At 46.3% G+C, this 27,741-nt stretch overlaps 1 protein-coding gene across 3 annotated transcripts; it reads right to left on the bottom strand.

Annotated features, from left to right (window-relative positions):
* Positions 1–361: 361 nt before the first annotated feature.
* Positions 362–20,044, bottom strand: THNSL2 (threonine synthase like 2). Of its 3 annotated transcripts, none has more exons than XM_083583201.1 (9): positions 19,819–20,044; positions 15,754–15,993; positions 13,287–13,481; positions 10,548–10,700; positions 7,157–7,387; positions 5,886–6,034; positions 3,308–3,433; positions 2,227–2,378; positions 362–692 (listed from the first exon to the last, which is right to left on the bottom strand). In XM_083583201.1, the coding sequence occupies exons 2-9, from the start codon at positions 15,974–15,976 to the stop codon at positions 482–484; spliced, it is 1,440 nt and encodes a 479-aa protein (XP_083439327.1). In that variant the 5' UTR covers positions 15,977–15,993; positions 19,819–20,044; the 3' UTR covers positions 362–481. The 3 variants fall into 3 exon arrangements, with proteins under 3 accessions (XP_083439327.1, XP_083439326.1, XP_083439328.1); XM_083583200.1 differs by having other exon boundaries at positions 19,941–20,038; XM_083583202.1 differs by having other exon boundaries at positions 19,912–19,999.
* Between the last annotated feature and the right edge of the window lie 7,697 nt (positions 20,045–27,741).

Genomic DNA, 27,741 nt, shown 5'->3' on the forward strand with positions numbered 1-27,741 from the left:
ATGTTTGGAGTTTTTAATATTCTATTGGGAGCTGCCCAGAGTGGCTGGGGAAACCCAGCCAGATGGGTAGGGTATAAATTTATTATTATAGTGGTACCTCTGGTTGCAAACGGGATCCGTTCTGCAACCTGAGCAGAACGCACCCCGAGTCTGTGCGTGTTGCGATTCGCTGGTTCTGCGCATGTGCGTGACGTCATTTTGCATGCCTGCGCATGCGCGAGCAGCGAAATCCGGAAGTAACCCTTTCCGGTACTTCTGGGTCGCCGCAGAACACAACCTGAAAACACTCAACCTGAAGCAAACGCAACACGAGGTATGACTGTACTGTTGCTGTTGTTGTTGATGATGATGCTTCAGCAAGAACTGTGACACAACTATGCTTTATTCATTAGCAAAAGCAGACCAACTCTCTTATCATATGCCTTGCATAGCAGTAGGAGGTTTCGATGGAGCAATCAACTAGGGGACTCGTTGCAAATGTTCAGCTTGGCGTAGGATTTCTCTGTTTCACAACTGCTTCTATTTGCAGCCGCAGTAGTTTTGCCCAGTCATCGCCTCTCTTCAGGGCGCAAGATCTGGTCTCCATGTCTTTCAGCTTCCTTATCTCAGGCGAGATGTCAAGGGTGAGATCGGCTTTAAGAACGGCATTTTCAAACTTCACAGGGGAGGCAGGAGCCAAGCAGCACCTGGAACTGGAGCAGAAGAAAAGAGGAAATGAGCACATCTCTGCAACAAACCTCTAAACGTGTCTGAAATTTGGACAGAACTGAACGGGTTCCGTCTCAAAGAATGCTCTTGCCGCAGTAAATTTGTTGATCTTCAAATCCTTGTGGGTCTCTTCACATATTGTGCCCTAAACAGCTTTAGCCCTGTAGACCTGAAGGAGCGTCTCCACCCCCATCATTCAGCCCAGACACTGAGGTTCAGCTCCAAGGAATGGGAAGCTACAGGGAACCAGGCAAAGGGCCTTCTCGGTAGTGGCCCTTCTCCCATCAGATGTCAAGGAGATAAAAAACTACAAGGTAAATTTATAGTATTATCTCCCATGCTGCAGATGGGGGAGTGGATAATAATAATAATAATAATAATAATAATAATAATAATAATAATAAATTTATAGCCCACCCATCTGGCTGGGTTTCCCCAGTCACTCTGGGCGGCTTCCAACCGAATATTAAAAACAATACAGCATCAGACATTAAAAACTTCCCAAAACAGGGCCGCCTTCTGTTGTCTTTTAAAAGTAAAATAGTTGTTTATCTCTTTGACATCTGATGGGAGGGCGTACCACAGGGCGGGTGCCACTACCAAGAAGGCCCTCTGTCTGGTTCCCTGTAACTTCACTTCTCGCAGTGAGGGAACTGCCAGAAGGCCCTCGGCGCTGGACCTCAGTGTCCGGGCAGAATGATGGGGGTGGAGACACTCCTTCAGGTATACACAACCGAGGTCATTTAGGGCTTTAAAGGTCAGCACCAGCACTTTGGCTCAGAGAGAGTAGGTTGCCCGAGTTTGCAGCAAAGGCAAGATCCGAAACAGCGGCTCTTCTCAGTTTCTTAACGACTATGCTACCCCAGCTCATAATGTGTGTGAGAGAGTGTGTGTGGCCTTTGCCAACAGTTTTGTCCCCACTTGTTCACATTTTGCATTCTTCAGGTGAACTTCAAGATGGTGCTGTGTTTGCTGCCTTGTCCCAGACAGAATGTTTGGATTGGATTTGATATCCCGCTTTATCACTACCCGAAGGAGTCTCAAAGCAGCTAACATTCTCCTTTCCCTTCCTCCCCCACAACAAACACTCTGTGAGGTGAGGTGGGGCTGAGAGACTTCAGAAAAGTGTGACTAGCCCAAGGTCACCCAGCAGCTGCATGTGGAGGAGCGGGGAAGCGAACCCGGTTCACCAGATTACGAGTCTACCGCTCTTAACCACTACACCAAACTGGCTGAACATGATTTTTATCAACATCATTTTATGTTCACAGGATGGCTGTTATACTAGTAAGAAACAAAAAGCACAGGTGGTGGTGGTTGTTGTCACTGTTATTTTATTAATCTGATTATAGCTGCAATATAATTTATTTATGCAATTAATAATAATAAACATTTCTTTAAAATTGCCACATTCATTTGCATGCTTTAGTATATTATAATAATACTAACAATATTCTCTAATATATATAATTCTGTAATAAGAAAGCTACGAAAGTGTGCAGACAAGTTCATGCTTACGTGCTTGGACGGCAACTGGAGAGTTTATAATGGTAGCAAACAGCAGTGGCGGAATGGGGACAGAGGAGGTAGCGGTTGTCCTGCCAGCAGCGTCTCATGGTTTCGACAATTTCTTCATCAGAGACTGAGCAAGACTTCAGACCTTCAGAAAGCTGCAAGCAGACAGAGGACTCAGAAAGTTGTAACCAGACTCAGAGGAAACAGCTGCAAATACAGTGGTACCTTGGGTTACATACGCTTCAGGTTACAGACTCCGCTAACCCAGAAACAGTACCTTGGGCTAAGAACTTTGCTTCAGGATGAGAACAGAAATCGTGCAGCGGCAGTGGGAGGCCCCATTAGCTAAAGTGGTACCTCAGGTTAAGAACAGTTTCAGGTTAAGAACGGACCTCCAGAACGAATTAAGTTCTTAACCCGAGGTACCACTGTATAACGCTTTAAGTACGTTTTTTCCACAGTGTTTTTTTCTATATGTGTAGATTCCATCAGAGGGATGCGGGTGGCACTGTGGGTTAAACCACAGAGCCTAGGACTTGCCAATCAGAAGGTCGGCGGTTCAAATCCCCACGACGGGGTGAGCGCCCGTTGCTCGGTCCCTGCTCCTGCCCACCTAGCAGTTCGAAAGCACGTCAAAGTGCAAGTAGATAAATAGGTACCGCTCCAGCGGGAAGGTAAACGGCATTTCCGTGCGCTGCTCTGATTCGCCAGAAGCAGCTTAGTCATGCTAGCCACATGACCCGGAAGCGGTACGCCGGCTCCCTCGGCCAAAAAAGCGAAATGAGCGCCGCAACCCCAGAGTCGGCCACGACTGGACCTAATGATCAGGGGTCCCTTTACCTTTACCTAGATTCCACCAGAGAAACAGTAGACATCACCTGCCCAGTGAACATCGCAACTGGTTGATTGGCACATTTGCATCCTGCCATTCCTAAGCACCGCAATGATCTCTCCACCAATACCTCCCCTCTCCCTTCCAGGAGGCGATGCTTCTGATGTGAGATCCGTTGCACAGCAGCCGCTCCTGAAAGAGAGCCTTCAAACTAAAAGTAAACTGAAAAATCATTGGCAAATCATAGCTAACCTTCTTTTGCAACTGGGACGGGAGCTGGACTTTTTTAGCGGAGTAAAATTCTTCCATCACACTTCGGACCAAGTTGCTGTCTGAGCCAGAGAACAGCCAAAAGATCCTTTCCATGTTGTAAGGTTCCTAGCAAAGGAAAAGATGGCACAGGCCGTTTTCTAGAAGGAGGTTTATGTTCAGAAACAAGCAAGCATTTAGCTATGGGAAAGATTATGCAGGAGCCAAAGGAAATGGATTGCAGGAAAAAGGCACCCATGAACAAATCTCATTACAGTGGCACCTCGGGTTACAGACGCTTCAGGTTACAGACTCCGCTAACCCAGAAATAGTACCTCGGGTTAAGAACTTTGCTTCAGGATGAGAACAGAAATCGTGCTCCGGCAGCAGGAGGCCCCATTAACTAAAGTGGTACCTCAGGTTAAGAACAGTTTCAGGTTAAGAATGAACCTCCAGAACGAATTAAGTTCTTAACCCAAGGTACCACTGTACACAGTCACATTCCAGAAAGCCCATAGGGCTATGGTGTGTGTCAGGGAACAGACATCGGAGCCAAGAGTGGAGGTAGGGCTCTCCAACGATGCAGGAGAAGGGACCAGCAGGGAGAGGGAGAATACTTCCATTGGGGAAGGAAATAGGCGTGACACCAGGAAGGAAGGGGAGCAGGGAAGGTCTTCGGAGAGAGGGCTCCAAGACCCTTCCACAGGGTCCAGCGGAGAGAGCCCAGGACTTCCGCTGGCCACGGCCACTCTGTGCAGGAGACTTCCGCGCAGAGAGGCGAGGAGGAGACTTGGCGTCAAACAGCTTTTATGTTGGAAGAAGTTTAGGGAACGCCCACTGACGGATTCTGCCAGTGACTGAGACAGTCGCCTTGTAAGGGCTGTCAAATCAGGGAAAGGTTTAGCTACCCCAACAGCTGGGAGCAGTTTGGAATTTACGCACAAGCAACCCCAATTCCCATTACAGTGTGGCTCTAAATCAGGGAGAAAGATCAGATTTTTCAGGACTACATCTCCCATAATCCCTGACCACTGGATATGGCTGATGGGAGTTGAAGTCCAACACTACCTGGAGAGTCACAGCTTCTCCATCCCTTCTCTAAGTAGTTCAAGGGAACGGTCTTAGGATCTTGAGGCAGCTGTGTCACTCTGCAAGGAGTTCCTTCACCAACCAGGGCTTCATCCAGGAAGAACATCCCAACAGACTTCCCCAAACTGACTCTGTGTTTCCCTCTCTACCTTTTCCCTTGAGAAAGGGAGGAAATTGGCCATCAAACTGGCAGGCAAACTCAGGCACCAGTTCTTGCCCAGAAGTTCCTGCAAAAAGCCAGCTGGAATGGAAGCCATATGTAGCTGGTTCCTAAGCACAGCCACAGCCCCATTCCTCCCTCTGCGTCAGCCTGATGGAATAGCTGATGATGACTGACAACTGGGGGAGAGAGGAGGCTGATGGAGCCGATCTCACAGCAAGGCTGATGGAATGGTCCATCAATGGAGTGAGCATGACTGGGAGAGCTCAGGGAGCTATGATGATGATAATTATTATTATTATTAATTATTATTTATTGGGATCCTGCCAATGAAATTTCACAGATCTTTGGGATGCATAATAATAATATAATAGTAGTAATAATTTATTATTTATACCCCGCCCATCTGGCTGGGTTTCCCCAGCCACTCTGGGCAGCTTCCAACAAAATATAAAAATACAGTAATGCATCAAACATTAAAAGCTTCCCTAAACAGAGCTGCCTTCAGATGTCTTCTACAAGTCTGGTAGTTGTTGTTCTCTTTGACATCTGGTGGGAGGGCGTTCCACAGGGCAGGTGCCACCACCGAGAAGGCCCTCTGCCTGGTTCCCTGTAACTTGGCTTCTCATGGTGAGGGAACCGCCTGAAGGCCTTCGGAGCTGGACCTCAGTGTCCGGGTAGAACAATGGGGGTGGAGACGCTCCTTCAGGTATACTGGATCGAGGCAGTTTAGGGCTTTAAAGGTCAGCACCAACACTTTGAATTGTGTTCGGAAACGTACTGGGAGCCAACGTAGGTCTTATGTGGTCTCGGCAGCTGCTCCCAGTCACCAGTCTAGCTGCCATATTCTGGATTAGTTGTAGTTTCCGGGTCACCTTCAAAGGTAGCCCCACATAGAGCGCATTGCAGTAGTCCAAGTGAGAGATAACCAGAGCATGCACCACTCTAGTGAGACAATCTGCGGGCAGGTAGGGTCTCAGCCTGTGTACCAGATGGAGCTGGTAAACAGCTGCCCTGGACACAGAATTGACCTGCGCCTCCATGGACAGCGGCGAGTCCAAAATGACTCCCAGGCTGCGCACCTGGTCCTTCGGGGGCACAGTTATCCCATTCAGGACCAGGGAGTCCTCCACACCAGCCCGCCTCCTGTCCCCCCAAAACAGTACTTCTGTCTTGTCAGGATTCAACCTCAATCTGTTAGCCGCCATCCATCCTCCAACCGCCTCCAGACACTCACACAGGACCTTCACTGGTTTTGATTTGAAAGAGAGGTAGAGCTGGTCCTCACATTTCTACCATACTAAACAGCACGTTCCTCTCCAGCTAAATTACCTGAATATCCATTGCTGAAGCCAGTGTTGACTTCACAGACCTGGACAGTGAGAAATCACCCTGTTGGATAGCTCTGTGTACCACATCGTTGTCATTTACCACTGCCACAAGATCAATGGGGAGCCCCATCATCTGTGCAAGACACCCAGCTGGACCAAAGAAAGAAACCATCAGTAATTTGTACCACAGATCTCCTTACGCAAAGCAGATGCACAATATGGTTCTGAAATCATTTCAACTATTCTATTTGATCTGATTGTCAATACTGAATACAGTTGTGATTGGTGATATTGGAAGTTGCTGGCATTTTACTGTTAATTTAATTGCTATGTTTTATGGTTATACGTTTTGCATGGTTCCTTGTCTGTCCCCCATGAGTAATGAAAGCCGGCCAAATTATGCAAAAGAGCAAAACTGCAGAAATATGTAAAGCCTGCACTCCACTCTGCTTATGTAATTTATGCAGGTTGCAGAATTTAGTTGTTCTGGTTACATAAACTGGCTGTATTCCAGGTGCCCAATCCCAGGGTCTATAATAATAATAATTTTTATTTATACCCCACCCTCCCCAGCCAAGGCCGGGCTCAGGGCGGCTAACAAGCAATAATAAAAACAAGTTGAATGAATACAACTTAAAAACAAGATTAAAATACAACATTAAAATATTGAAACATTAAAATATTAAAATGCAGCCTCATCACAGGAGGAGAAAGGAAAAAGAAAAAAGAAGGAGGGGGAGGGAATCAAAGTAATTCTAAGCCAAAGGCCAGGCGGAACAACTCTATCTTACAGGCCCTGCGGAAAGAAATCAGATCCCGCAGGGCCCTGGTCTCATGAGGCAGAGCGTTCCACCAGGCTGGAGCCAGTGTCGAAAAGGCCCTGGGCTCTGGTTGAGGCTAATTTAACTTCCTTAGGGCCTGTGACCTCTATGGTGTTGCTATTTATGGACCTTGAGGCTCTCCGTGGGGCATACCGGGAGAGGCGGTCCCGTAGGTACGAGGGTCCTAGGCCGTGAAGGGCAAAGGCAATTAAACATAGGGGCTCAGTCGATGCCTGCAGCTCAGCGAGCCACGATGAACTAGGAGAAATATTCAGCAAACCTCAGAAATATGGCCAGATTGTTTAGGAGTACTAGGTTTGCACTAAAGCAGCAAAATAAAAAGTTGTCTTTGGCGTACAGCTCCTCCCATCTCCAGCGATGCAACTTTCAGACAGGTCCAGCACAATTCATCATGACTCAAGGAAGCATTTTGGTGTTGGATTTTGCTAACCTGTGAGATTTCCTCCTCCCCCAGTTGGAACAACCACCTCCACAACTGGCAGCGTAGCAGCATCCATAGATGAAGCACACCGGAAGTAGGCGTAGAAAAAATGAGCGATCTGCACCAGAATTCTGGACCAGTTGATCGAATTCAGACTCATCAGGTTGTGTCTCCTTGAAAAATCCTCATCCGCAAAGAGTTCTTTGATAGGCTCATCAATTTCATCACTGTTGCCTTCAGCTGGAGGGAGAAGCAGGGATGAAGAGGCAGGCATGAAGAGTGCTACATCAGTCGTGTTGCAGAAGTGTGCCTTGCTCAATGCCAGCCCAGAGGTGAAGGGGATTGTGAAGGAAGCAGGGCACCAAAGATTCTAAAAGGACCTGCCAGGTGATGGCGAGCGGCTGAGGATGAAATCTGTAAACTAAAATTTAAACCTCCTGTCCCATGTGTGTATGTGAGAGAAATACAGTCATACCTCATGTTATGTCCGCTTCATGTTACGTTCTTTCAGGTTACGTCCCGTGGCGACCCAGAAGTACAGGAAAGGGTTACTTCCGGGTTTAGCCGCTCGCGCATGCGCAGAAGCGCAAAATGACGTCACGCGCATGCGCAGAAAAAAACACTTCGTGCTTTTTACTGGGCTCTGAGCAGAGGCCAGGCATGTATGTCTGCTCACATTGCTGGCTTGAAAAGAAGAAACAGATAGAGGCAAGGAGGAAGGAGAAAAGATTAAGATCCTTTGCCCTATTTCCCAGCACAGGATGTAGGGAATACAGTCGTACCTTGGTTGTCAAACGCCCTGGAACTCAGACGTTTTGGCTCCCGAACGATGCAAACCTTAAAATGAGTGTTCCGGTTTGCGAACATTCTTTTGGAACCCGAACGTTCGATGGGGCTTTCAATGTTTCTGATTGGCTGCAGGAGCTTCCTGCAGCCAATCAGAAGCCGTGTTTTGTTTTCTGAATGTTTTGAAAGTCAAACGGACTTCCGGAACGGATTCCATTCGATTTCCAAGGTACGCCTGTATAACATCACACAGATCTGTCTTCTCTAAGAATACAGGAACTCTGTGAGTCTTAACCCCTTCATATACTTATTTAGCAAACATAATTGTGATTTTGACTGCAGATTTCCCAACGCTGGCAGTGGTCCATTGAGTTCAGCACTGTCTACACCGAGGGCACCCAACGTGGTGCCATCCAGATGTTGTGGGCTTTGTTGGATGGTTTTAGATGACTAGGAGAGGATATTTTATTTGTTAATTATCCTTCCTCTTTCCACTTGTGTGAGAATGCAAATAGCTATTTCAGCAGAGAGAGAAATCACTATCCTCGTGCAGTTTATCTCCAGAAGCTATTTGGTACAAGGTTGCATAACCAGTCCTATTTTTTAGGGAAAGAGGTGCCGGAACTCAACATGAACGCCTCCCTTGTTCTCTTAGAATGGCAATGGCACCCACCTGAGAGGTGCTGGAACTGAGTTCTGGTGTGTTCTGGCTGAAAAGAAAGCTCTGTGCATAGCTATCTAGAATAATTATAGTTACAGATAGGTAGCCGTGTTGGTCTGCCATAGTCAAAACAAAAAACAAAAAAAATTCCTTCCAGTAACACCTTAAAGACCAACTAAGTTAGTTCTTGGTATGAGCTTTCGTGTGCATGCAGTGTATCTGAAGAAGTGTGCATTCAGTGTATCTGAAGAAGTGTGCATGCACACGAAAGCTCATACCAAGAACTAACTTAGTTGGTCTTTAAGGTGCTACTGGAAGGAAAAAAAATTTTTTGTTGTTGTTTAGAATAATTATGATATCCAAGGTGCTTAGGCAGACTGGGATTGTTTCTCCCTTTTTTATTTTTCCCTCTTAACAATGAAATCACCCTCAGACAGTTTAAGTAAACAAGAAAAATACAAGGTTTGCTCACTTGGCAAAGTCTTGCCAGGATTCAACAAATACAGTATTGAAAATCAGGCAGCTAATAATTCTTAAAAGTTACAAAGGTCCATCGTCCAAAACGGAGTGAGCTCCCTATTGGTATCCTACCCCGTTGCAGGTAAGAAGAGTGTACAGTGACTGAAAGTAGAAAACATTAAGTTTTGGTTGTTCCCCTTCCCACCACACAAGTTTAGAGGATGTGATAGTTTGGGACTACAGTGGTGCCCCGCAAGACGAACGCCTCGCAAGATGAAAAACCCGCTAGACGAAAGGGTTTTCCGTTTTGGAGGCGCTTTGCAAAACGAATTTCCCTATGGGCTTCCTTCGCAAGACGAAAGCCCATAGGGAAATCTCCAGGACAGCGGGGAAGCGCAGCGCGTCTTCCCCACTGTCCTCGGACCTCCTCCGAAGGCTGGCGGTGGGGCGGAGAGACCTCCTCCCACCGCCAGCCTTCGGAAGGCTGTCCTGAAGACTTGCGGTGGGAGGAGGGCTTTCCTCCCCACCGCCAACATTCAGAATGCTGTTCTGAATGTTGGCGGTGGGGAGGAAAAACCCTCCTCCCACCGCAAGCCCCGGAAACAGAGGAGAAGCGCTGCACGCCTTCCCCTCTGTTCCCGTACCTGTCCTGAAGGCTTGCGGTGGGGAGAAAAGCCCTTCTCCACACCGCCAGCCTGGCAAGCGGTCTCCATAGGAACGCATTAATTGATTTTCAATGCATTCCTATGGGAAACCGTGCTTCGCAAGACGAAAAACTCGCAAAAAGAAAAAACTTGCGGAACGAATTAATTTTGGCTTGCGAGGCACCACTGTATCTAGCAATCGTGCATTTGTAACTTGGCTGCATATCCTCACACAGACTTTAATACTTATCACCAGTGCTTTTTTTCCATAAAAAATTGTTTAGGGCTACTCTCATTTTCCTACTCATATTGAAATAGGAAAAGGGAAAGGTATCCCTGACCGTTAGGTCCAGTCGCCGACGACTCTGGGGCTGCACGCTCATCTCTCTCTATAGGCCGAGGGAGCCAGCATTTGTCCGCAGACAGTTTTTCCGGGTCATGTGGCCAGCATGACTAAGCCACTTCTGGCAAACCACAGCAGCGCACGGAAACACCGTTTACCTTCCCAACGGAGTGGTACTTATTTATCTACTTGCACTTTGATGTGCTTTCGAACTGCTAGGTGGGCAGGAGCAGGGACCGAGCAACGGGAGCTCACCCCATCGCGGGGATTTAAACCACCGACCTTCTGATCAGCAAGCCCAGGGCTCAGTGGTTTACACCACAGTGCCACCCGCATCACCCATATTGAAATACTGCCCCACAATGAGGCCAAACTTAGATTCACAAAATGTTTAGAGGCATGCGTACCCTCAGAAAAAAGCACTGCACACCACTACTGCCCACTAGGCAACAAATCCACAATGACCGAACCCAGAAGCATTCTGAAGTTAAAAATGGAGTCACTCACTGATAAACACATGGACGTTGTCTTCAATCACTGTCGTCATCTGCCGCTCTTGCACCTGACTGCAGAGGCCACGTGGCAGCAGAACAAATATGTCCACATTCTTTTCACCCCGGACACTTTCAATGGCTGAACTCCCAGTATCCCCTGAAGTCCCTGTTTAAAAAAATAACCAAGACTGTTAAAGACTTGCTGGGAGTCTACAAGGTCAGAGGGAAAGAAGGCACACTCTGGGCCAAGCAATTGACTCCCAGTAAAACCCATCAATAATGCTGGATCCACTTTTAGGTTTGCACTCCCGTGGTATGACAATTTCCCACCTACCCATTTCGACTCTCTGGCACCCTATCTACATAACCTAGCAGTTCAAAAATATAGACGCACTTTTACTCTCGCAAGATTGAATGTATTGCCCTCGGCTGTACTCAAGGGACAATGCCAACCGATTCCACACGAAAAACGTTTATGTCCCTGTGGATATGGCAGTATTCTTTATAAAGACTTGAGGAATGAGGTTATCACCCCTCTTTTATTGTCCATTCTGCATCGCCCAGACACTGCCACAGTGTCCTTTGTCTTGGCAGATCAAGATGAGCAGGTGACAGCAAACAGCTCTTGTTTATTCACAGGCCAGAACAGAACTGAACTGAAGGGTTCAGCCAGCCTGCTTATATAGAACTCCACTACAATGCAACAGTAGCAACTTTCTGTAACTAGCCAATCACTGAACGTCACTTTCAATCCCCTATTTGCATATGTGGACCTGAGTGAAAACTATCTACAGTATCCCCCTGCTGGCCCAGGGTGAGAACTTCAGTGAGAACATAACAGGCTGCATGGTTTTTAGCTGCGGCAATCAGAATAAGATCCACTATTTGGCTATTGATTCAAAACCCTGAAATGTATTTTATATAATTGACTTTTTTATTTCTATTCTTTGTATATTGTATTGTTGTTTTATTGCTATGGCCAACGGCTGACACAAATAAAAATTCATTCATTCATTCATTCATTCATTCCCACTGCCCTAAGCATAAGAAGATTCCATCCAGTCCGGTATCCTGTTCTCACAATGGCCTATGGAAAGGCTGCCAGCAGGACCTGAGAGTAACAGCAATCTTTCAACTTGTGATTCCAACCAACTGGGATTCAAAATACATATTGCTTCTGACAGTGGAGCTTTGTGGCTAGTAGCCAAGGACTGCCTTATCCTCCATGAACTTGTTTAATCGTCTTTTAAAGCCGGCCAAATTTATGGCCATGGCCGATAAAGTCCCAACCACAGAAGAACGGCAGATCAAGTTGATGGATTATGCCAAAATGGCAAAAATGACCAGAAGAATCAGAAATCAGGAAGACAGAAATTTTAAGGAGGAGTGGGGGGAAATCTGATTTAAATGAAAAAATCAGATTTTATTTTATTTTTTAAAAATCATTGATTTTTATCTGCCCTGTTTCTTACTCTCTACTCTGTCAAGGTGCCTAAATGCAAATACAAATGCTTCTACACCAGGGAAAAAGAAGTAACAAACGCATCTTGAGCAAAGACAGCAAAGGTATGCCCCATGGAGGACCTTAAGGTCCATAAATAGCAGTACTCTAGAGGTCCTGGGCCCTAAGGAAGTCAGATTAGCCTCAGCCAGGGACAGGGCCTTTTCAACACTGGCTCCAGCCTGGTGGAATGCTCTGCCTCATGAGACCAGGGCCCTGCAGGATCTGATTTCTTTCTGCAGGGCCTGTAAGACAGAGTTGTTCCGCCTGGCCTTTGGCTTCGAGCCAATTTGATTCCCTCCCCCTCTTTCTTTTTTCTTTTCTCCTTCTGTGTTGGAACTCCTATTTGGGGACTTCCCTGGCTTTTCTGGCCCATGTAGGACCAGTCTGGATAGTTGGCCTTGGTGAAGATTTTTAAAAAATAAAATAAATATTAACCTTGTTTTACTGAGCAGAGCTTTGCTTAACATCTTACTTGCAGATTAAGCCCAACTCCTCAAGGCAGTTCTTTTTTTTTTTTAGTCTGTGCATAGCCTTACTATTATTATTAACGATTTTCTTATTTTACAAAAGTGTCTCTCTCGTTTGTTTTTTTCCCATGTAACATTTTTACAAATCAGTTTCATTTGTTGAGACATTGGGAAGAAAAGGGGGAAAGAGGTGGAGGGGGGAAGATGGGTGGGGATGGGGTCGGTTGGCGATATTTCTATTTTACTTAAGATATGTGGGGTTTTGTGTCAGCGTTGCTTGTGCAGGTTCTCTGCTGTTCACTTGTGTTCCTTTGGTGGTGAGAGAGGTTGGGGTTGGCCATGGTTGTGGCTGTTCATTTGTGGTTGGCCATGGTGGTCTTTGTTTTCATGTGTGAGTGGGGTGGGTGGGTGTTTTGGATCAGGTTAGCCATATTGATTTGTATGCTGTTGGTGGGTTTTTGTCGTTGTCTTGTTGGGCTGTGTATGTGATAAAGGGGGCCTTGGTGAAGATTTGACGTTTCCCCCCCCCAAAAAAAAAAACAGTTTTTGATCTGGGCTTCCAATGGAATGAGGCTGCATTTTAAGTTGTATTGTAATCTTGTTTTTAAGTTGTATTTTAATCAATTGTTTTTATACCTGGTGTTAGCCTCCCTGAGTCCGGTCTTGGCCGGGGAGGGGAGGGTATTAAAGAAAGAAAGAAAGAAAGAAAGAAAGAAAGAAAGAAAGAAAGAAAATTATTAAAAACGAGCAGAAATCCATTAGTCCCAGCTGCAAAACATACCCACTAGAATTGTGACATGCTTCTTCTTCTTCTTCAGGAAATATTGCAGGAACTGCCCCGTGCAGGACAACGATAGGTCCTTGAAAGCGTATGTTACGCCGTGCCACAACTCCAGAACGTTCAAGCCCTTCTCCAGTCTTGACAGGTGAATGATATCTTTGTGCCTGAACCTGCTGAATGCTCTGTCAATTAGGTCTAGCAGAAGACGACAAGTCAAAAGACATTGTTAGCTTGGAAGCATGAAAGAAAATATGGCAAAACAATACCAATGATAACTGAATGGCAGACGCTCATGACAGAATATTTCCAACTAGCAAAATTGATGGGAAAAGTCGGAGGAGCTTTAAATCAGAAAATATATAGAGAATGGAAAATATTTAAGGAATATATAAGATTACATTGTACAAATAATACCATCTTAGCAGAACTGGAATGATGCTACTTGTAAACAAAAATGAATGAAACGAATACTTTAGTGGAATACATGAAAAAGGATATAATGTAAAGCTGTGTGATAAAATTATGATTATATAAACAGTATAATGAGATCGATTGGAAGTTTAAGGCATAATTTGATGGTTATGATTCGGCATAAATTTTTGGTTCTTTTTCTTTTCTTTTTTATCTTATTATCTTCTTTTTTCTTGTTCTTATATCTTGATGTGCTGGGGTTTTTTTGTATTCAATTCTTTTATACTTACCTTTGTTGTACATGATCATTTGCGTCTGTATTTTAAACCAATAAAGATTTACCATGGGGGGGAATTTTAAAAAATGGCACAGCAATATATCGGCCCTTCAGACATATTAACATGACGGTCAAGTCAAGTTTTACCTCAGTAATGCTGCACTCCAGAATAAAGGCAACAATATTTAATTAGGGGAAATGCAAGGCCAGGGGTCCACAAATTTGGGCTAATATTTGTGGTCAGACAAAAGAGGTGTGGCGAGCAGAACCCTGGTTCATCCATAAGGGCTGCATCCCAATCCCCAATACTATTTGGCTGGTCAGAGACATTCTTTCCTGCTGGTGCCAATAGAACAGGCATAGGCAAACTCGGCCCTCCAGATGTTTTGGGACTACAGCTCCCATCATCCCTAGCTAACAGGACCATTGGTCAGGGATGATGGGAGTGTTGGGATAGTGCCGGGGAGAGGGGGCATCAAGCAGTCCCCCAGCTGGCTCCAGCCACCAGCTGGCAGCTGGACACCCTTGGAACAGCATCAGTCAGCGACACGAGCCTCAGATACGTTTAGAGACCCGTGCACGCTCTATCAGCAGAGTGTGTAAATCTTCTCACAGCAGAAGAGGCAGACAGAGAGATGTGTAAGCATAATGTACAGCATTTTATCCAGCATAGTTCAGGAACAGAGGAAAACATGTCTGCTTCCCTTAGTCTCCAGCAAAACAGCAATACAAAAGCAACATACAAAACAGAAGTTTCCAGCAAGTGCTGGAAGTAAACAGGCATGTAACACACAACAGCCTGTTCCCTTTTAAGGTGGAACGGAACTATATCCTAACAGGGAGTTGTAGTCCCAAAACATCTGGAGGGCTGAGTTTGCCTATGCCTGCGATAGAACTTTTGTTGGGAACGCAGCACAGAAGGAAAGGGTTAACTCCGCCCCCTGGCTGCTGCTTGTTGCAGTCTTGATCTTGATCCCCACCCATCACTGCTACAGTCAAACCTCGGTTGTCGAACTTAATCCATTCCGGAAGCCCGTCCGGCTTCCAAAACGTTCGACAACTGAGGCACGACTTCCGATTGGCTGCAGGAGCTTCCTGCACTCACGCGGAAGCCATGTCGGCTTCCAAAAAATGTTCGAAAACCAGAACACCGGGTTTTTGGCATTTGGGAACTGAAACGTACGTTAACAGAGGTGTTCGGGAGCCGAGGTTTGACTGTATTTCCAGTTTAAAAGAACAAGTTTTAAATTTTAAATTTCTTTTCTATAAATTTTATAATTGTGTTCAATACCAGGAGTATATATGGTGATATGATAATTATATTAATCTTCTTATATCTTATAGTGTGGTGGTTTGTTTGATTTTTCTGTTATTTGTTTGTTTGTTTGTTTGATTGTATGTTTGTTTACTTGTATGTACGTCTGTTTTTCATAAATGTATTTATTTTAAATTAATAAAGATATATTGAAAGAAAGAATCCAACTTTAGCACCCTGAGTGGTTAAGCCCCATCTGCTTCTCTGGAACTTGTCTCCTCTTGCTGAAGTTTCAAACTGCCCTGACAGCAGAGACCCGGTATTTTGTTGCACAATGCACACTGATGAAGTTGAATAAAACACAGTAAGAATAATCAATACTACCAGCACATCTACTGCTGCTGTCGAGTCACCCGAAATTAATTACATTATATGAAAGGGAGCAAATAACATTTTCCAATGAAATAAATCTAACATAGTTGTTAAGGCTGTCAAATCTCAATAGCTGATCTGGATTCATTTACCACTCAGTTCCGCTTCCGGAATAAGTTCAGGCGAAATGAAGATAGAGCACAATTGCTTCACCAGCTCTGGGTAAGAGAAGCTGCTCCATTTTCGAAGTGTGGCAGAGTCTAAAGCCGGGATTTTCTGAGGCATGAAAAGACCACCATCGCTTGCATAGCCCGATAAAAGAGCACCTTCGAAATCGACGCTTCTGGCTCGTCCTCGCGTGCTGACATACCTCATGTTTCTGTTCTTGGTCCCTGCAACGCACAAAGCAATTACAGCAAATTATCTTCAGATATTCAATTGATACATCTCATAACTTTTACCTTCATGTGACCAGTATCTCTAGCAACCAGAAAGAAACCAGATTTGGCAATCCTGAACCAAAAACAATCAATCAATCAAATAGCTTTATTGGCATCACAGTATAAAACATTTCAATTAACTGGAATAATTAAAAAGACAAGGGTGAAGCTATCAAGGTCACACTGTGGTTGTGTGTATTTGGATATCCAGGAATAGGCAAACTCAGCCCTCCAGATGTTTTGGGACTACAACTCCCACCATCCCTGGCTAACAGGACCAGTGGTCAGAGATGATGGGAGTGGTAGTCCCAAAACATCTGGAGGGCTGAGTTTGCCTATGCCTGTGCAAACCTATTTCCCAAAAAGGACAGTTCGTTGGGAACCCTTTTGGGTAAGACTGTGGCTAAAAAGGAAGCTACTAAAGCAGTAATATCTTTGTCCCGATCTGCCAGGAGAAAGCTTCTTTGCTTTCTTCTCGGAGTTGTGGGCCGGAGGTCCAACATTTTGCTCAGCATCAGTTGGCGAGGTCTGCTGTGTAAAGGGCAATCTAAGAGAATGTGGTCCATTGAATCTGGTACTTCTCGACTGCAGGCACACAAACGGGCTTGAAATGGAATGTGTGAGAATCTGCCAGGGTCGGATTTAGGTTTGTTGAGGCCCTAAGCTCCTGAAGATAATGGGGCCCATTTATATGTCCAGCTGTCCTTTGTCAACAACAAATTGTCGCTGTTTTTTGTTGTTGAATACATGCTATATGGTACTTTATGGACCTAATAGGTATCTAAAACCATTTGCACATAACAAGATATGTATTTTATCAAAGTAATTGTTGAACTGAAATACAATTAAGAAGTAGAAATGAGCCAAACAGTGATATTTTTGGGAGCAGGCTAGCAGGAGGAGCCTACACAACACAAAGCACTGTTGCTGTATGTAGGTTTTATTCTATTTGTTTCTTATCTTATATTTTGGAAATGTAAATCCAGTTTTGTTTCCCTTTAAAAAATTTGGGGGGCCCTTAAGCTATAGCTAAGGGACGCGGGTGGCACTGTGGGTTAAACAACAGAGCCTAGGGCTTGCCGATCAGAAGGTCGGCAGTTCGAATCCCCGCGATGGGGTGAGCTCCTGTTGCTCGGTCCCTGCTCCTGCCAACCTAGCAGTTCAAAAGCATGTCAAAGTGCAAGTAGATAAATAGGTACCGCTCCGGCGGGAAGGTAAACGGCATTTCCGTGTGCTGCTCTGGTTTGCCAGAAGCGGCTTAGTCATGCTGGCCACATGACCCGGAAGCTGTACACTGGCTCCCTCGGCCAATAAAGCGAGATGAGCGCCGCAACCCCAGAGTCGGTCACGACTGGACCTCATGGTCAGGGGTCCCTTTACCTAAGCTATAGCTTGTTTATCTTATACGTAAATCCAGCACTGGACTCTGCCTTTGGTCACTGCAGAGGGGAAAGCATTTAGTCTTGCAAGCATAAAAACTCTTCAATGGGAAGGAAGTAGTAGATCCTTTAGATATTTGGCACAGGCTGAACCAAAATTATTCATGGGGTGGCTCAGCAAAAGTCTCCATTTATAGCAAACTGGAGGTGGTGGAAGGAAATGTTTCAAATTTGAAGAAAGAGGGTCCACGACATTTACTGAAAATTGCCAGCTACAGTAATCCAACACTCATGCCTTGCATTTTGTTGGCTCACTTGTTTTGCCTGTAATGCCAGAACTCCAGAACTTTGATTTTTGCTCGTTTCCAGCAAAGCGCCAACAGCGTCCAATTAGCCCAGCTTGAGTTGCAGACTGCAGATGATCTCAAGAATGAGGTTCAAAGTTCAGCAGCACTGAACAACTGGCCTCATCAGGGCGGCATGATGAGTACCGGATAAAAGCCTGCACTTTGGCCTTGCCTAAAATCACTGTTGTTGTTTTCCAGGGCTGCATGTCGTTCTTTGCAGAAACTGGCAGAAAATGTACAACTGCCAACGAAGCAGAAGACATTTGCCAAGAGTCTTAGGGGATGGACGTGGTTACAGAGTTATCTGTGCTGCATTGGCTACATTTACCGTATTTTTCGCCCTATAGGACGCACTTTTCCCCCTCCAAAAATGAAGGGGAAATGTGTGTGCGTCCTATGGGGCGAATGCAGGCTTTCGCTGAAGCCTGGAGAGCGAGAGGGGTCGGTGGGCACCGACCCCTCTCGCTCTCCAGGCTTCAGGAGAGCCGCAGCGCCAGCCCCACAAGGTCGGGGGACAGCGGGGAGGCGGAACGCCGCCATCCCGCTGTCTCCCAATGTGGTTTGGAGGCTGACGGCGGGGAGACGCGTGCTTCTCCCCGCCGCCAGCCCCGCAAGCTCCGGGGACAGCTGGGAGGCGCAGCGCGTCTTCCCGCTGTCCCCGGACCTGGTCTGCAGGCGGGCGGTGGGGAGAAGAGCGCTTCTCCCCGCTGCCTGCCCCGCAAGCTCTGGGGACAGCTGGGAGGCGCAGCGCGTCTTCCCACTGTCCCCGGACCTGGTCTGCAGGCGGTCGGTGGGGAGAAGAGCACTTCTCCCCGCTGCCGGCCCCACAAGCGCCTGGGGGGGAAATAATTTTTTTCCCCTTTATTTCCCCCCAAAAAAACTTGGTGCGTCCTATGGGGCGAAAAATATGGTATGTGCTGTCTTTTTGTCAACCCTGGTCTCTCGGCTCCTAGTCCAGCTCTCCAGCCAGTACGCCACACTGGTTGTGTGTGTGTGTTTATAAATGGATTACAGGCATGACACAACTGGAAAATGAGCATCCTTGGGTACCAGACCTTTTGTACTGCTGCATTATGGGTAGGAGGGACAGTCACTGCAAGGAGACAGGCCTGGGAAGGGAGAAGCCAAAGGGCTTCAGCTGAGTCAATGGAGTGGAGTGGGCTTCACTTATGTCACCTTTCCCTCTGATGTTACCTGGTGTGGTTAATTTTGAGGCTCCCATCAAAGGCTTTGCAATTGGAAAAAGGAGGGGGGAGTCAAATATCAACTATATTTTCCATCTTCCTGCGGGTTTCATTTCATTTCCCAAAATAAAATTTCATTTTACAGTTTATTATTGTTTATATTCTGAATTTGATATACAGCATATGACCCATGGGCGTTGCCAGGATTTTTGTTAGGGGAGCGCAGGCCTTTTGTTGGGGGAGAACAGAATCTCAGTAATAATAATAATAATAATAATAATAATAATAATAATTTATACCCCGCCCATCTGGCTGGGTCTCCCCAGCCACTCTGGGCGGCTTCCAACAAAACACTAAAATACAATAGCTATGTACAGTGGTACCTCGGGTTAAGTAAAGGTACTTAATTCGTTCCAGAGGTCCGTTCTGAACCTGAAACTGTTCTTAACCTGAAGCACCACTTTAGCTAATGGGGCCTCCCGCTGCTGCTGCTGCTGCTGCCGCACCGCCGGAGCACGATTTCTGTTCTCATCCTGAAGCAAAGTTCTTAACCCGAGGTACTATTTCTGGGTTAGCGGACTCTGTAACCCGAAGCGTATGTAACCCGAGGTACCACTGTATTTGTATGGATGGGGGGGCAGCTGCCCCTCCCTTCTCCCACCTTGGCTACACCCATGATATGGGCGCACCCAAATCTTTTAAGGCCTCCAAAGGACTCAGTCCGGCCCTGAACGCTCTGCACCTGCTCAGGAGCATTCTTGCCCTGTGATCATAACGGGATGGAGAACAGGATGCCAGAGCCGAGTCCCCGCGGTGAGCCACAAGTTGAATTCCCAAGACACGCGTGCTGCGCTGCTACAAACCCACCCGATTTCCGACGCGGGTGCGCAACGGGCCACTCCGCACCAAGCGCGTAAAAGCGCGCAGAACTTTGAGGCTCCCTCTCGCGTGGGAACGCACTTTGGGGTCAAGGCAACTCCGTTTCCTACCGGCTGCCCGGAGCCCTCGCTGGCGCAGACCCTTCCCTTTCCTCCGGGGAGGCGGGCCGGAGATCCGGAGATCTGCTGGGCAGATCGCAAAAACCCCTAGAGGTAAGGGAGCGCAGAGACTTTCCCACGCCCGGACACTTCCGGTTCTCGATTAAAATCCTCCCCGCGATGAAGCTCATCTGGATAGAAGCAACACAATTTTAAAAATTCCTTCCAGTAGCATCTTTGTTGTTGTTTAGTCGTGTCCGACTTTCAATCCATATCTTATCCGAATTACCTTCCCTCCACCCCTCTTCTGGCTTCCCTATGTTGCTCTTACTTAAGCATGAATACTATATATACATTCTATAAATGTCTATAATTCTTTAATAAATTGTTGCATTATACTTTAGACATTTGTTGTTTAGTCGTTTCGTCGTGTCCAACTCTTCGTGACCCCCTGGAACAGAGCACGCCAGGCACTCCTGTCTTCCACTGCCTCCCGCAGTTTGGTCAGACTCATGTTGATAGCTTCAAGAACACTGTCCAACCATCTTATCCTCTGTCGTCCCCTTCTCCTTGTGCCCTCCATCTTTCCCAACATCAGGGTCTTTTCCAGGGAGTCTTCTCTTCTCATGAGGTGGCCAAAGTATTGGAGCTTCAGCTCCAGGATCTGAGCTTCCAGTGAGCGCTCAGGGCTGATTTCCTTCAGAATGGAGAGGTTTGATCTTCTTGCAGTCCATGGGACTCTCAAGAGTCTCCTCCAGCACCTCAACTCAAAAGCATCAATTCTTCGGCGATCAGCCTTCTTTATGGTCCAGCTCTCACTTCCATACATCACTACTGGGAAAACCATAGTTTAAACTATACAGTGGTACCTCAGGTTACATACGCTTCAGGTTACAGACTCTGCTAACCCAGTGCTTCAGGTTAAGAACTTTGCTTCAGGATAAGAACAGAAATTGTGCTCCGGCGGCGCGGCGGCAGCAGGAGGCCCCATTAGCTAAGGTGGTGCTTCAGGTTAAGAGCAGTTTCAGGTTAAGAACAGACCTCCGGAATGAATTAAGTACTTAACCTGAGGTACCGCTCTACGGACCTTTGTTGGCAAGGTGATGTCTCTGCTTTTTAAGATGCTGCCTAGGTTTGTCATTGCTTTTCTCCCAAGAAGCAGGCGTCTTTTAATTTCGTGGCTGCTGTCACCATCTGCAGTGATCATGGAGCCCAAGAAGGTAAAATCTCTCACTGCCTCCATTTCTTCCCCTTCTATTTGCCAGGAGGTGATGGGCCCAGTAGCCATGATCTTCGTTTTTTTGATGTTGAGCTTCAGACCATATTTTGCACTCTCCTCTTTCACCCTCATTAAGAGGTTCTTTAATTCCTCCTCACTTTCTGCCATCAAGGTTGTGTCATCTGCATATCTGAGGTTGTTGATATTTCTTCCGGCAATTCCGGCTTGGGATTCATCCAGCCCAGCCTTTCGCACCTTAGAGTAGCACCTTAGAGACCAACTAATTGGCATGAGCTTTCATGTGCATGCACACTTCTTCAGAGACAGATTCTTCAGGATAGAAAAAGAGGGTCTTAAAAATAAGCATTCCAAATGAAAATAAAAGCATGAAGATACAAAGAATGAAAGGGTTTAAGGTCAGTGAGAAAGAGGAGGACTGGTTTGAGAAGATATTGAATTATTTGGGTACAGTAACGGCAAAGAGACCCCTGACCATTAGGTCCAGTCGTGGCCGACTCTGGGGTTGCGGCGCTCATCTCGCTTTACTGGCCGAGGGAGCCGGCGTACAGCTTCCGAGTCATGTGGCCAGCATGACTAAGCCACTTCTGGCAAACCAGAGCAGCGCACGGAAACGCTGTTTACCTTCCCGCTGGAGTGGTACCTATTTATCTACTTGCACTTTGATGTGCTTTCGAATTGCTAGGTTGACAGGAGCAGGGAGTGAGCAATGGGAGCTCACCCTATCGCGGGGATTCAAACCGCCGACCTTCTGATTGGCAAGTCCTAGGCTCTGTGGTTTAACCCACAGCGGCACCCGCGTCCCTTTATTATTATTATTATTTGATTTTACATTGCTACAATGATACAATCAAAGTTGCCCCATCCTTTGACATTTTATTATTATTATCTGTATACATATATCCCAATATCATTCTTCATTTTTACCCCCTTAATCCCCCCTTAATTTTTTCAACTCACTATATATCATTTCCCAAAATCCTTTTACTACCTTACATTTCCACCACATATGATAAAAGGTGCCTTCTTTTTCCTTACATTTCCAGCATACATTTGAGCCTGTTTTGTACATTTTTTGCTGATTTGCTAGGAGTTAAATACCATCAACACATCATTCTCATATAATTTTCAGTGTATAACATGCCGTGAACTGCTTTTGAGATTATTTTTTTCTTTAAAATATAAAGCGGTATAGAAAGTGTTAAGTTGTGGGTGAACATATCAGACGACACAGCAATACTTCAAACAGCTCGTTTATTCACAGGCCAGAACAGGACTGAACTGAAGGGTTCAGCCAGCCTGCTTATATAGAGCTCCACTACAACGCAACAGTAACCACTTTCTGTAACTATCCAATCACTGAACGTCACTTTCAATCCCTTATTTGCATATGTGGACCTGAGTGAAAATAATAATAATAATAATAATAATAATAATAATAATAATAATAATAATAATTTATTATTTGTACCCCGCCCATCTGGCTGGGCTTCCCCAGCCACTCTGGGCGGCTTCCAAAAAAAATATTAAAATCCTCTAATACATCAAACATTAAAAGCTTCCCTAAACAGGGCTGCCTTCAGATGTCTTCTAAAAGTCTGGTAGTTGTTGTTCTCTTTGACATCTGGTGGGAGGGCGTTCCACAGGGAGGGCGCCACTACTGAGAAGGCCTCTGCCTGGTTCCCTGTAACTTGGCTTCTCGCAGTGAGGGAACCACCAGAAGGCCCTCGGCGCTGGATCTCAGTGTCCGGGTAGAACGATGAGGGTGGAGATGCTCCTTCAGGTATACAGGACCGAGGCCCTTTAGGGCTTTAAAGGTCAGCACCAATACTTTGAATTGTGCTCGGAAATGTACTGGGAGCCAATGTAGGTCTTTTAAGACTGGTGCTATGTGGTCTCGGCGGCCACTCCCAGTCACCAGTCTAGCTGCCGCGTTCTGGATTAGTTGTAGTTTCCGGGTCACCTTTAAAGGTAGCCCCACGTAGAGCGCATTGCAGTAGTCCAAGAGGGAGATAACCAGAGCATGCACCACTCTGGCGAGACAGTCCGCAGGCAGATAGGGTCTCAGCCTGCGTACCAGATGGAGCTGGTAAACAGCTGCCCTGGACACAGATTTGACCTGTGCCTCCATGAACAGCTGCGAGTCCAAAATGACTCCCAGGCTGCGCACCTGGTCCTTCAGGGGCACAGTTACCCCATTCAGGACCAGGTAGTCCTCCACACCTGCCCACCTCCTGTGCCCCAAGAACAGTACTTCTGTCTTGTCAGGATTCAACCTCAATCTGTTAGCCGCCATCCAACCTCCAACCGCCTCCAGGCACTCACACAGGACCTTCACCGCCTTCACTGGTTCTGATTTGAAAGAGAGGTAGAGCTGGGTGTCATCTGCATACTGATGAACACCCAGCCCAAACCCCCTGATGATGTCTCCCAGCGGCTGCATGTAGATGTTGAAAAGCATGGGGGAGAGGACGGAACCCTGAGGTACCCCACAAGTGAGGGCCCAGGGGTCTGAACACTCATCCCCCAACACCACTTTCTCAACATGGCCCAGGAGGAAGGAGCGGAACCACTGTTTGACAGTGCCCCCAGCTCCCAGCCCCTCAAAACTATCTACAGTATCCCCCTGCTGGCCCAGAGTGAGAACTTCAGTACATAACAGAAAGGAAGTGAATAAGAAGAAGAATCTGTTCAGAAGAAAGGGTGTGGCTCAGCGATAGAGCACATATTTTGAAGAATAATCCAGGTTCAATCACCTTCGTTTCCAGGAAGAGCTCAGAAAGACTGCCTGCCTCACTTCTTGGCTCTCTGCTGCCCATCAATAGAGGCAGTGCAGAGCTAAATAAACTCATAACCTGACTTGGTATAAGGCAGATTTCTGTGTTCCTGCATGAGGTTCCTTAATATAAGGTAATGCTTGAAGTGAGAGCTGGACCATAAAGAAGGCTGATCGCCGAAGAATTGATGCTTTTGAATTATGGTGCTGGAGGAGACTCTTGAGAGTCCCATGGACTGCAGGAAGATCAAACCTATTCATTCTTAAGGAAATCAGCCCTGGGTGCTCACTGGAAGGACAGATCCTGAAGCTGAGGCTCCAATACTTTGGCCACCTCAGGAGAAGAGAAGACTTCCTGGAAAAGACCTGGATGTTGGGAAAGATGGAGGGCACAAGAAGAAGGGGACGACAGAGGACTAGATGGTTGGACAGTGTTCTCAAAGCTACCAGCATGAGTTTGACCAAACTGCGGGAGGCAGTGGAAGACAGGAGTGCCTGGCGTGCTCTGGTCCATGGGGTCACAAAGAGTCGGACACGATTAAACGACTAAACAACAACGTTTGAATGTTGTTAACGGAAAAATCCGAGGGCTCCCTTGGACAAAAACAAAGACACCAACCAGGATAACTTGGAGCAAAACAGCAGCCTGTAGGCTTGGCCTTTATTGAATACTGTCACGACAGGACTCCCACCCGCAACAAGATGAAGCAAAATGGAAGCCCAGAACAAAAGAAGACCCCAACTTTTATTAGTTACTAATCCCCCAAACTACACCCCTAAGACTACATCACAAAAAGGAGGGGTTGAGGGAGGAGTTGTGGAGGTAACCCGAGTATCTTGTCACCTGGCTGGTTCCTCCTTTCCCCCACTCCCCATGATTACTTTCCAGGTGACAAAGGGGAGTTTGCAGTTTCCTGCCCCCAGAGGGAAGAGCTGATCATTGTCCTTTGTTCCAGTCCGTGCTGAATCCACTCCCATATGCAAGTTCTTTGTGACCTTGATGGTCTTCTGTCTAGGACCACCAGGGTTGGCATAGCAACTGGGCAGGGCTCCTGTGTATGTGCTGGTATGCTCAAGGGATTATGGCTGCTGTTATGTACTGAGTTGAATAGGATCCAAACTGCAGCAGTCTGATTGGTCCTAGAACAATAGGATCCAAAAGGCAGCAGTCTGATTGGTCCTAGAACAATAGGATTCAGAATGCAGCAGTCTGATTGGTCCTAGAACAATGCAGCAGTATGATTGGTTGGCAGAAACCACCCAATCATGCTCCAGATAGAAGTGAATCCACAACCTGATTGGCTTACAGTAGAATTCCAGAATTAGCCAGTCATGTGCAGCCCATTGTGTAAATAATGTATATAAGCAGATACTTTGAGGGGGCATTCATTCCTCCTCACCACTATGAGCTGAATAAAGAGCATGAAATCACTTTGCGACTCTGAGTATATTTCAGCTGCCCTGTATCAAACCTTCCCCATTTTGTAGTCCTTCCTTCATGGAGTAAAATAAAAGTGGAACGGTGCAGATCCGATGTATGGTTGATTTTCTATGAATTTATAACAGAAGCGTAGCGTATGTAGTGTGTGAGTGAGTGAGTGTGTTTGTGAAGTTTGTACAAACTGAATGATTGGGGGGGGGGCGTTTTCCTGCGACAATGTGAATAAAGACTTCTAGGCACCTCCCGATGTCATCATAATCCATTTTGCGAGCTAATAAAGTCAAGGTGCCCTGTAGGACGGAAGCCGCTGGACAAGTTGAGAAAGGATACAGCCGAGACCTTTGTACCGCTGCCTTAACTGGCAGCTTTTCACAAGAGGCTGTAAACCGAGACACCTCAGCAGCACTGTTTGTTCTGAGACCAAAGGACAAGAGCCAAGACGAGGCCAATTTGCAGAGCCAAAGGTCGCTCCCGAAATGGCTCCGCAGCGCGGCTCGTGCAAGTCGGTTTGGGGCCCCAGGAAGTTGCAGGGACAACTGTACTGGGTGCCAGTGGGTGCAGGATGGTGGCCATTGGCTGGAGAGAGCCCAGGGGAGCTGTGGGATATTTCCAGCACATGCTTTATTGACAAATACTGTATTTTTCGCTCTATAAGACGCACCAGACCACAAGACGCACCTAGTTTTTGGAGGAGGAAAAGAAAAAAAATATTCTGAATCTCAGAAGCCAGAACAGCAAGAGGGATCGCTGTGCAGTGAAAGCAGCAATCCCTCTTGCTGTTCTGGCTTCTGGGATAGCTGCGCAGCCTGCATTCGCTCCATAAGACACACACACACATTTCCCCTTACTTTTTAGGAGGGGAAAAGTGAGTCTTATAGAGCAAAAAATACGGTATACAATTGGAGAATAAAGTCAGTATTGACATTTGCAAAGGATTGGAAATTTGTTGCGGACTTTTTGCGTGAAAATGATCTTGTAATACAGTGGTACCTCGGGTTAAGAACTTAATTTGTTCTGGAGGTCCGTTCTTAACCTGAAACTGTTCTTAACCTGAAGCACCACTTTAGCTAATGGGGCCTCCCGCTGCCGCTACGCTGCCGGAGCACGATTTCTGTTTTCATCCTGAAGCGTATGTAACCCGAGATACAGTGGTACCTCGGGTTACATACGCTTCAGGTTACATACGCTTCAGGTTACAGACTCCGCTAACCCAGAAATAGTACCTTGGGTTAAGAACTTTCCTTCTGGGTGAGAACAGAAATCGCGCAGCAGCAGCGCGGCAGCAGCAGGAGGCCCCATTAGCTAAAGTGGTGCTTCAGGTTAAGAACAGTTTCAGGTTAAGAATAGACCTCCGGAACGAATTAAGTACTTAACCCGAGGTACCACTGTATCTGGATTTGAAGACTGAAAAGACAGAATGGTTCTATCTTTAGGAATGAATATCATATGTAGCTGCAGGATAGAGAACTGGAAGACCTTTTATTTTTTATTTTCTTTCTTCCTTTCTTCCTTCTTTTCCTTTTTTCTTGTGTTCTCCTTCTTTAGGTTTCTCCTTTCCTTGTATTTTCTTCCTTCTGACTTTGTTCTCTTATAGACTAAGTAGCTGTTTCATCTAAGTATATTATAAAAAGATAATTTGTAATGGGTATGTATTTTTGTACACATTGGTACCTTGGGTTACAGACGCTTCAGGTTACAGACTCTGCTAAGCCAGAAATAGTACCTCGGGTTAAGAACTTTACCTCAGGATGAGAACAAAAATCGTGCGGCGGCAGCGGGAGGCCCCATTTGCTAAAGTGGTACCTCAGGTTAAGAATGGACCTCCAGAACGAATTAAGTTCTTAACCCGAGGTACCACTGTATCTTTGAATAAGTATCAGTATATACAGTGGTACCTCAGGTTACATACGCTTCAGGTTACAGACTCCGCTAACCCAGAAATTGTACCTCGGGTTAAGAACTTTGCTTCAGGATGAGAATAGAAATTGTGTGGTGGCGGCGTGGCAGCAGCAGGAGGCCCCATTAGCTAAAGTGGTATCTCAGGTTAAGAACAGTTTCAGGTTAAGAACAGACCTCCATAACGAATTAAGTTCTTCACCCAAGGTACCACTGTATCTTTGAATAAGTATCAGTATATACAGTGGTACCTCAATTTACAAACTTAATCCGTTCTGGAAGCCCGTTCTTAAACCGAAACCATTCTTAAACCGAGGCGTGCTTTCCCTAACGAGGCCTCCTGCCGCCGGTGCCCTTCCACCATTCGGATTCCGTTCTTAGACCAAGGTAAAGTTCGCAAACCGGGACACTGCTTCCGGTTTTGCGGAGTGTGTAAACCAAATCTTTCTTAAACCGGATTGTT

This window comes from Podarcis filfolensis, assembly GCF_964270895.1.
Source record: "Podarcis filfolensis genome assembly, chromosome: 13".
Lineage (NCBI taxonomy): Eukaryota > Metazoa > Chordata > Lepidosauria > Squamata > Lacertidae > Podarcis > Podarcis filfolensis.

Excerpts from the sequence above, each read along its gene's own strand:
- THNSL2 (XM_083583201.1), bottom strand. The coding sequence starts at position 15,976 with ATGAGGTATGTCAGCACGCGAGGACGAGCCAGAAGCGTCGATTTCGAA. Across the intron at positions 13,482-15,753 it reads TCCGGAAGCGGAACTGAGTG|ACCTAATTGACAGAGCATTC; the intron begins GTAAATGAATCC and ends GTCTTCTGCTAG. Across the intron at positions 10,701-13,286 it reads GCATGTCACAATTCTAGTGG|GGACTTCAGGGGATACTGGG; the intron begins GTATGTTTTGCA and ends TTTTTTAAACAG.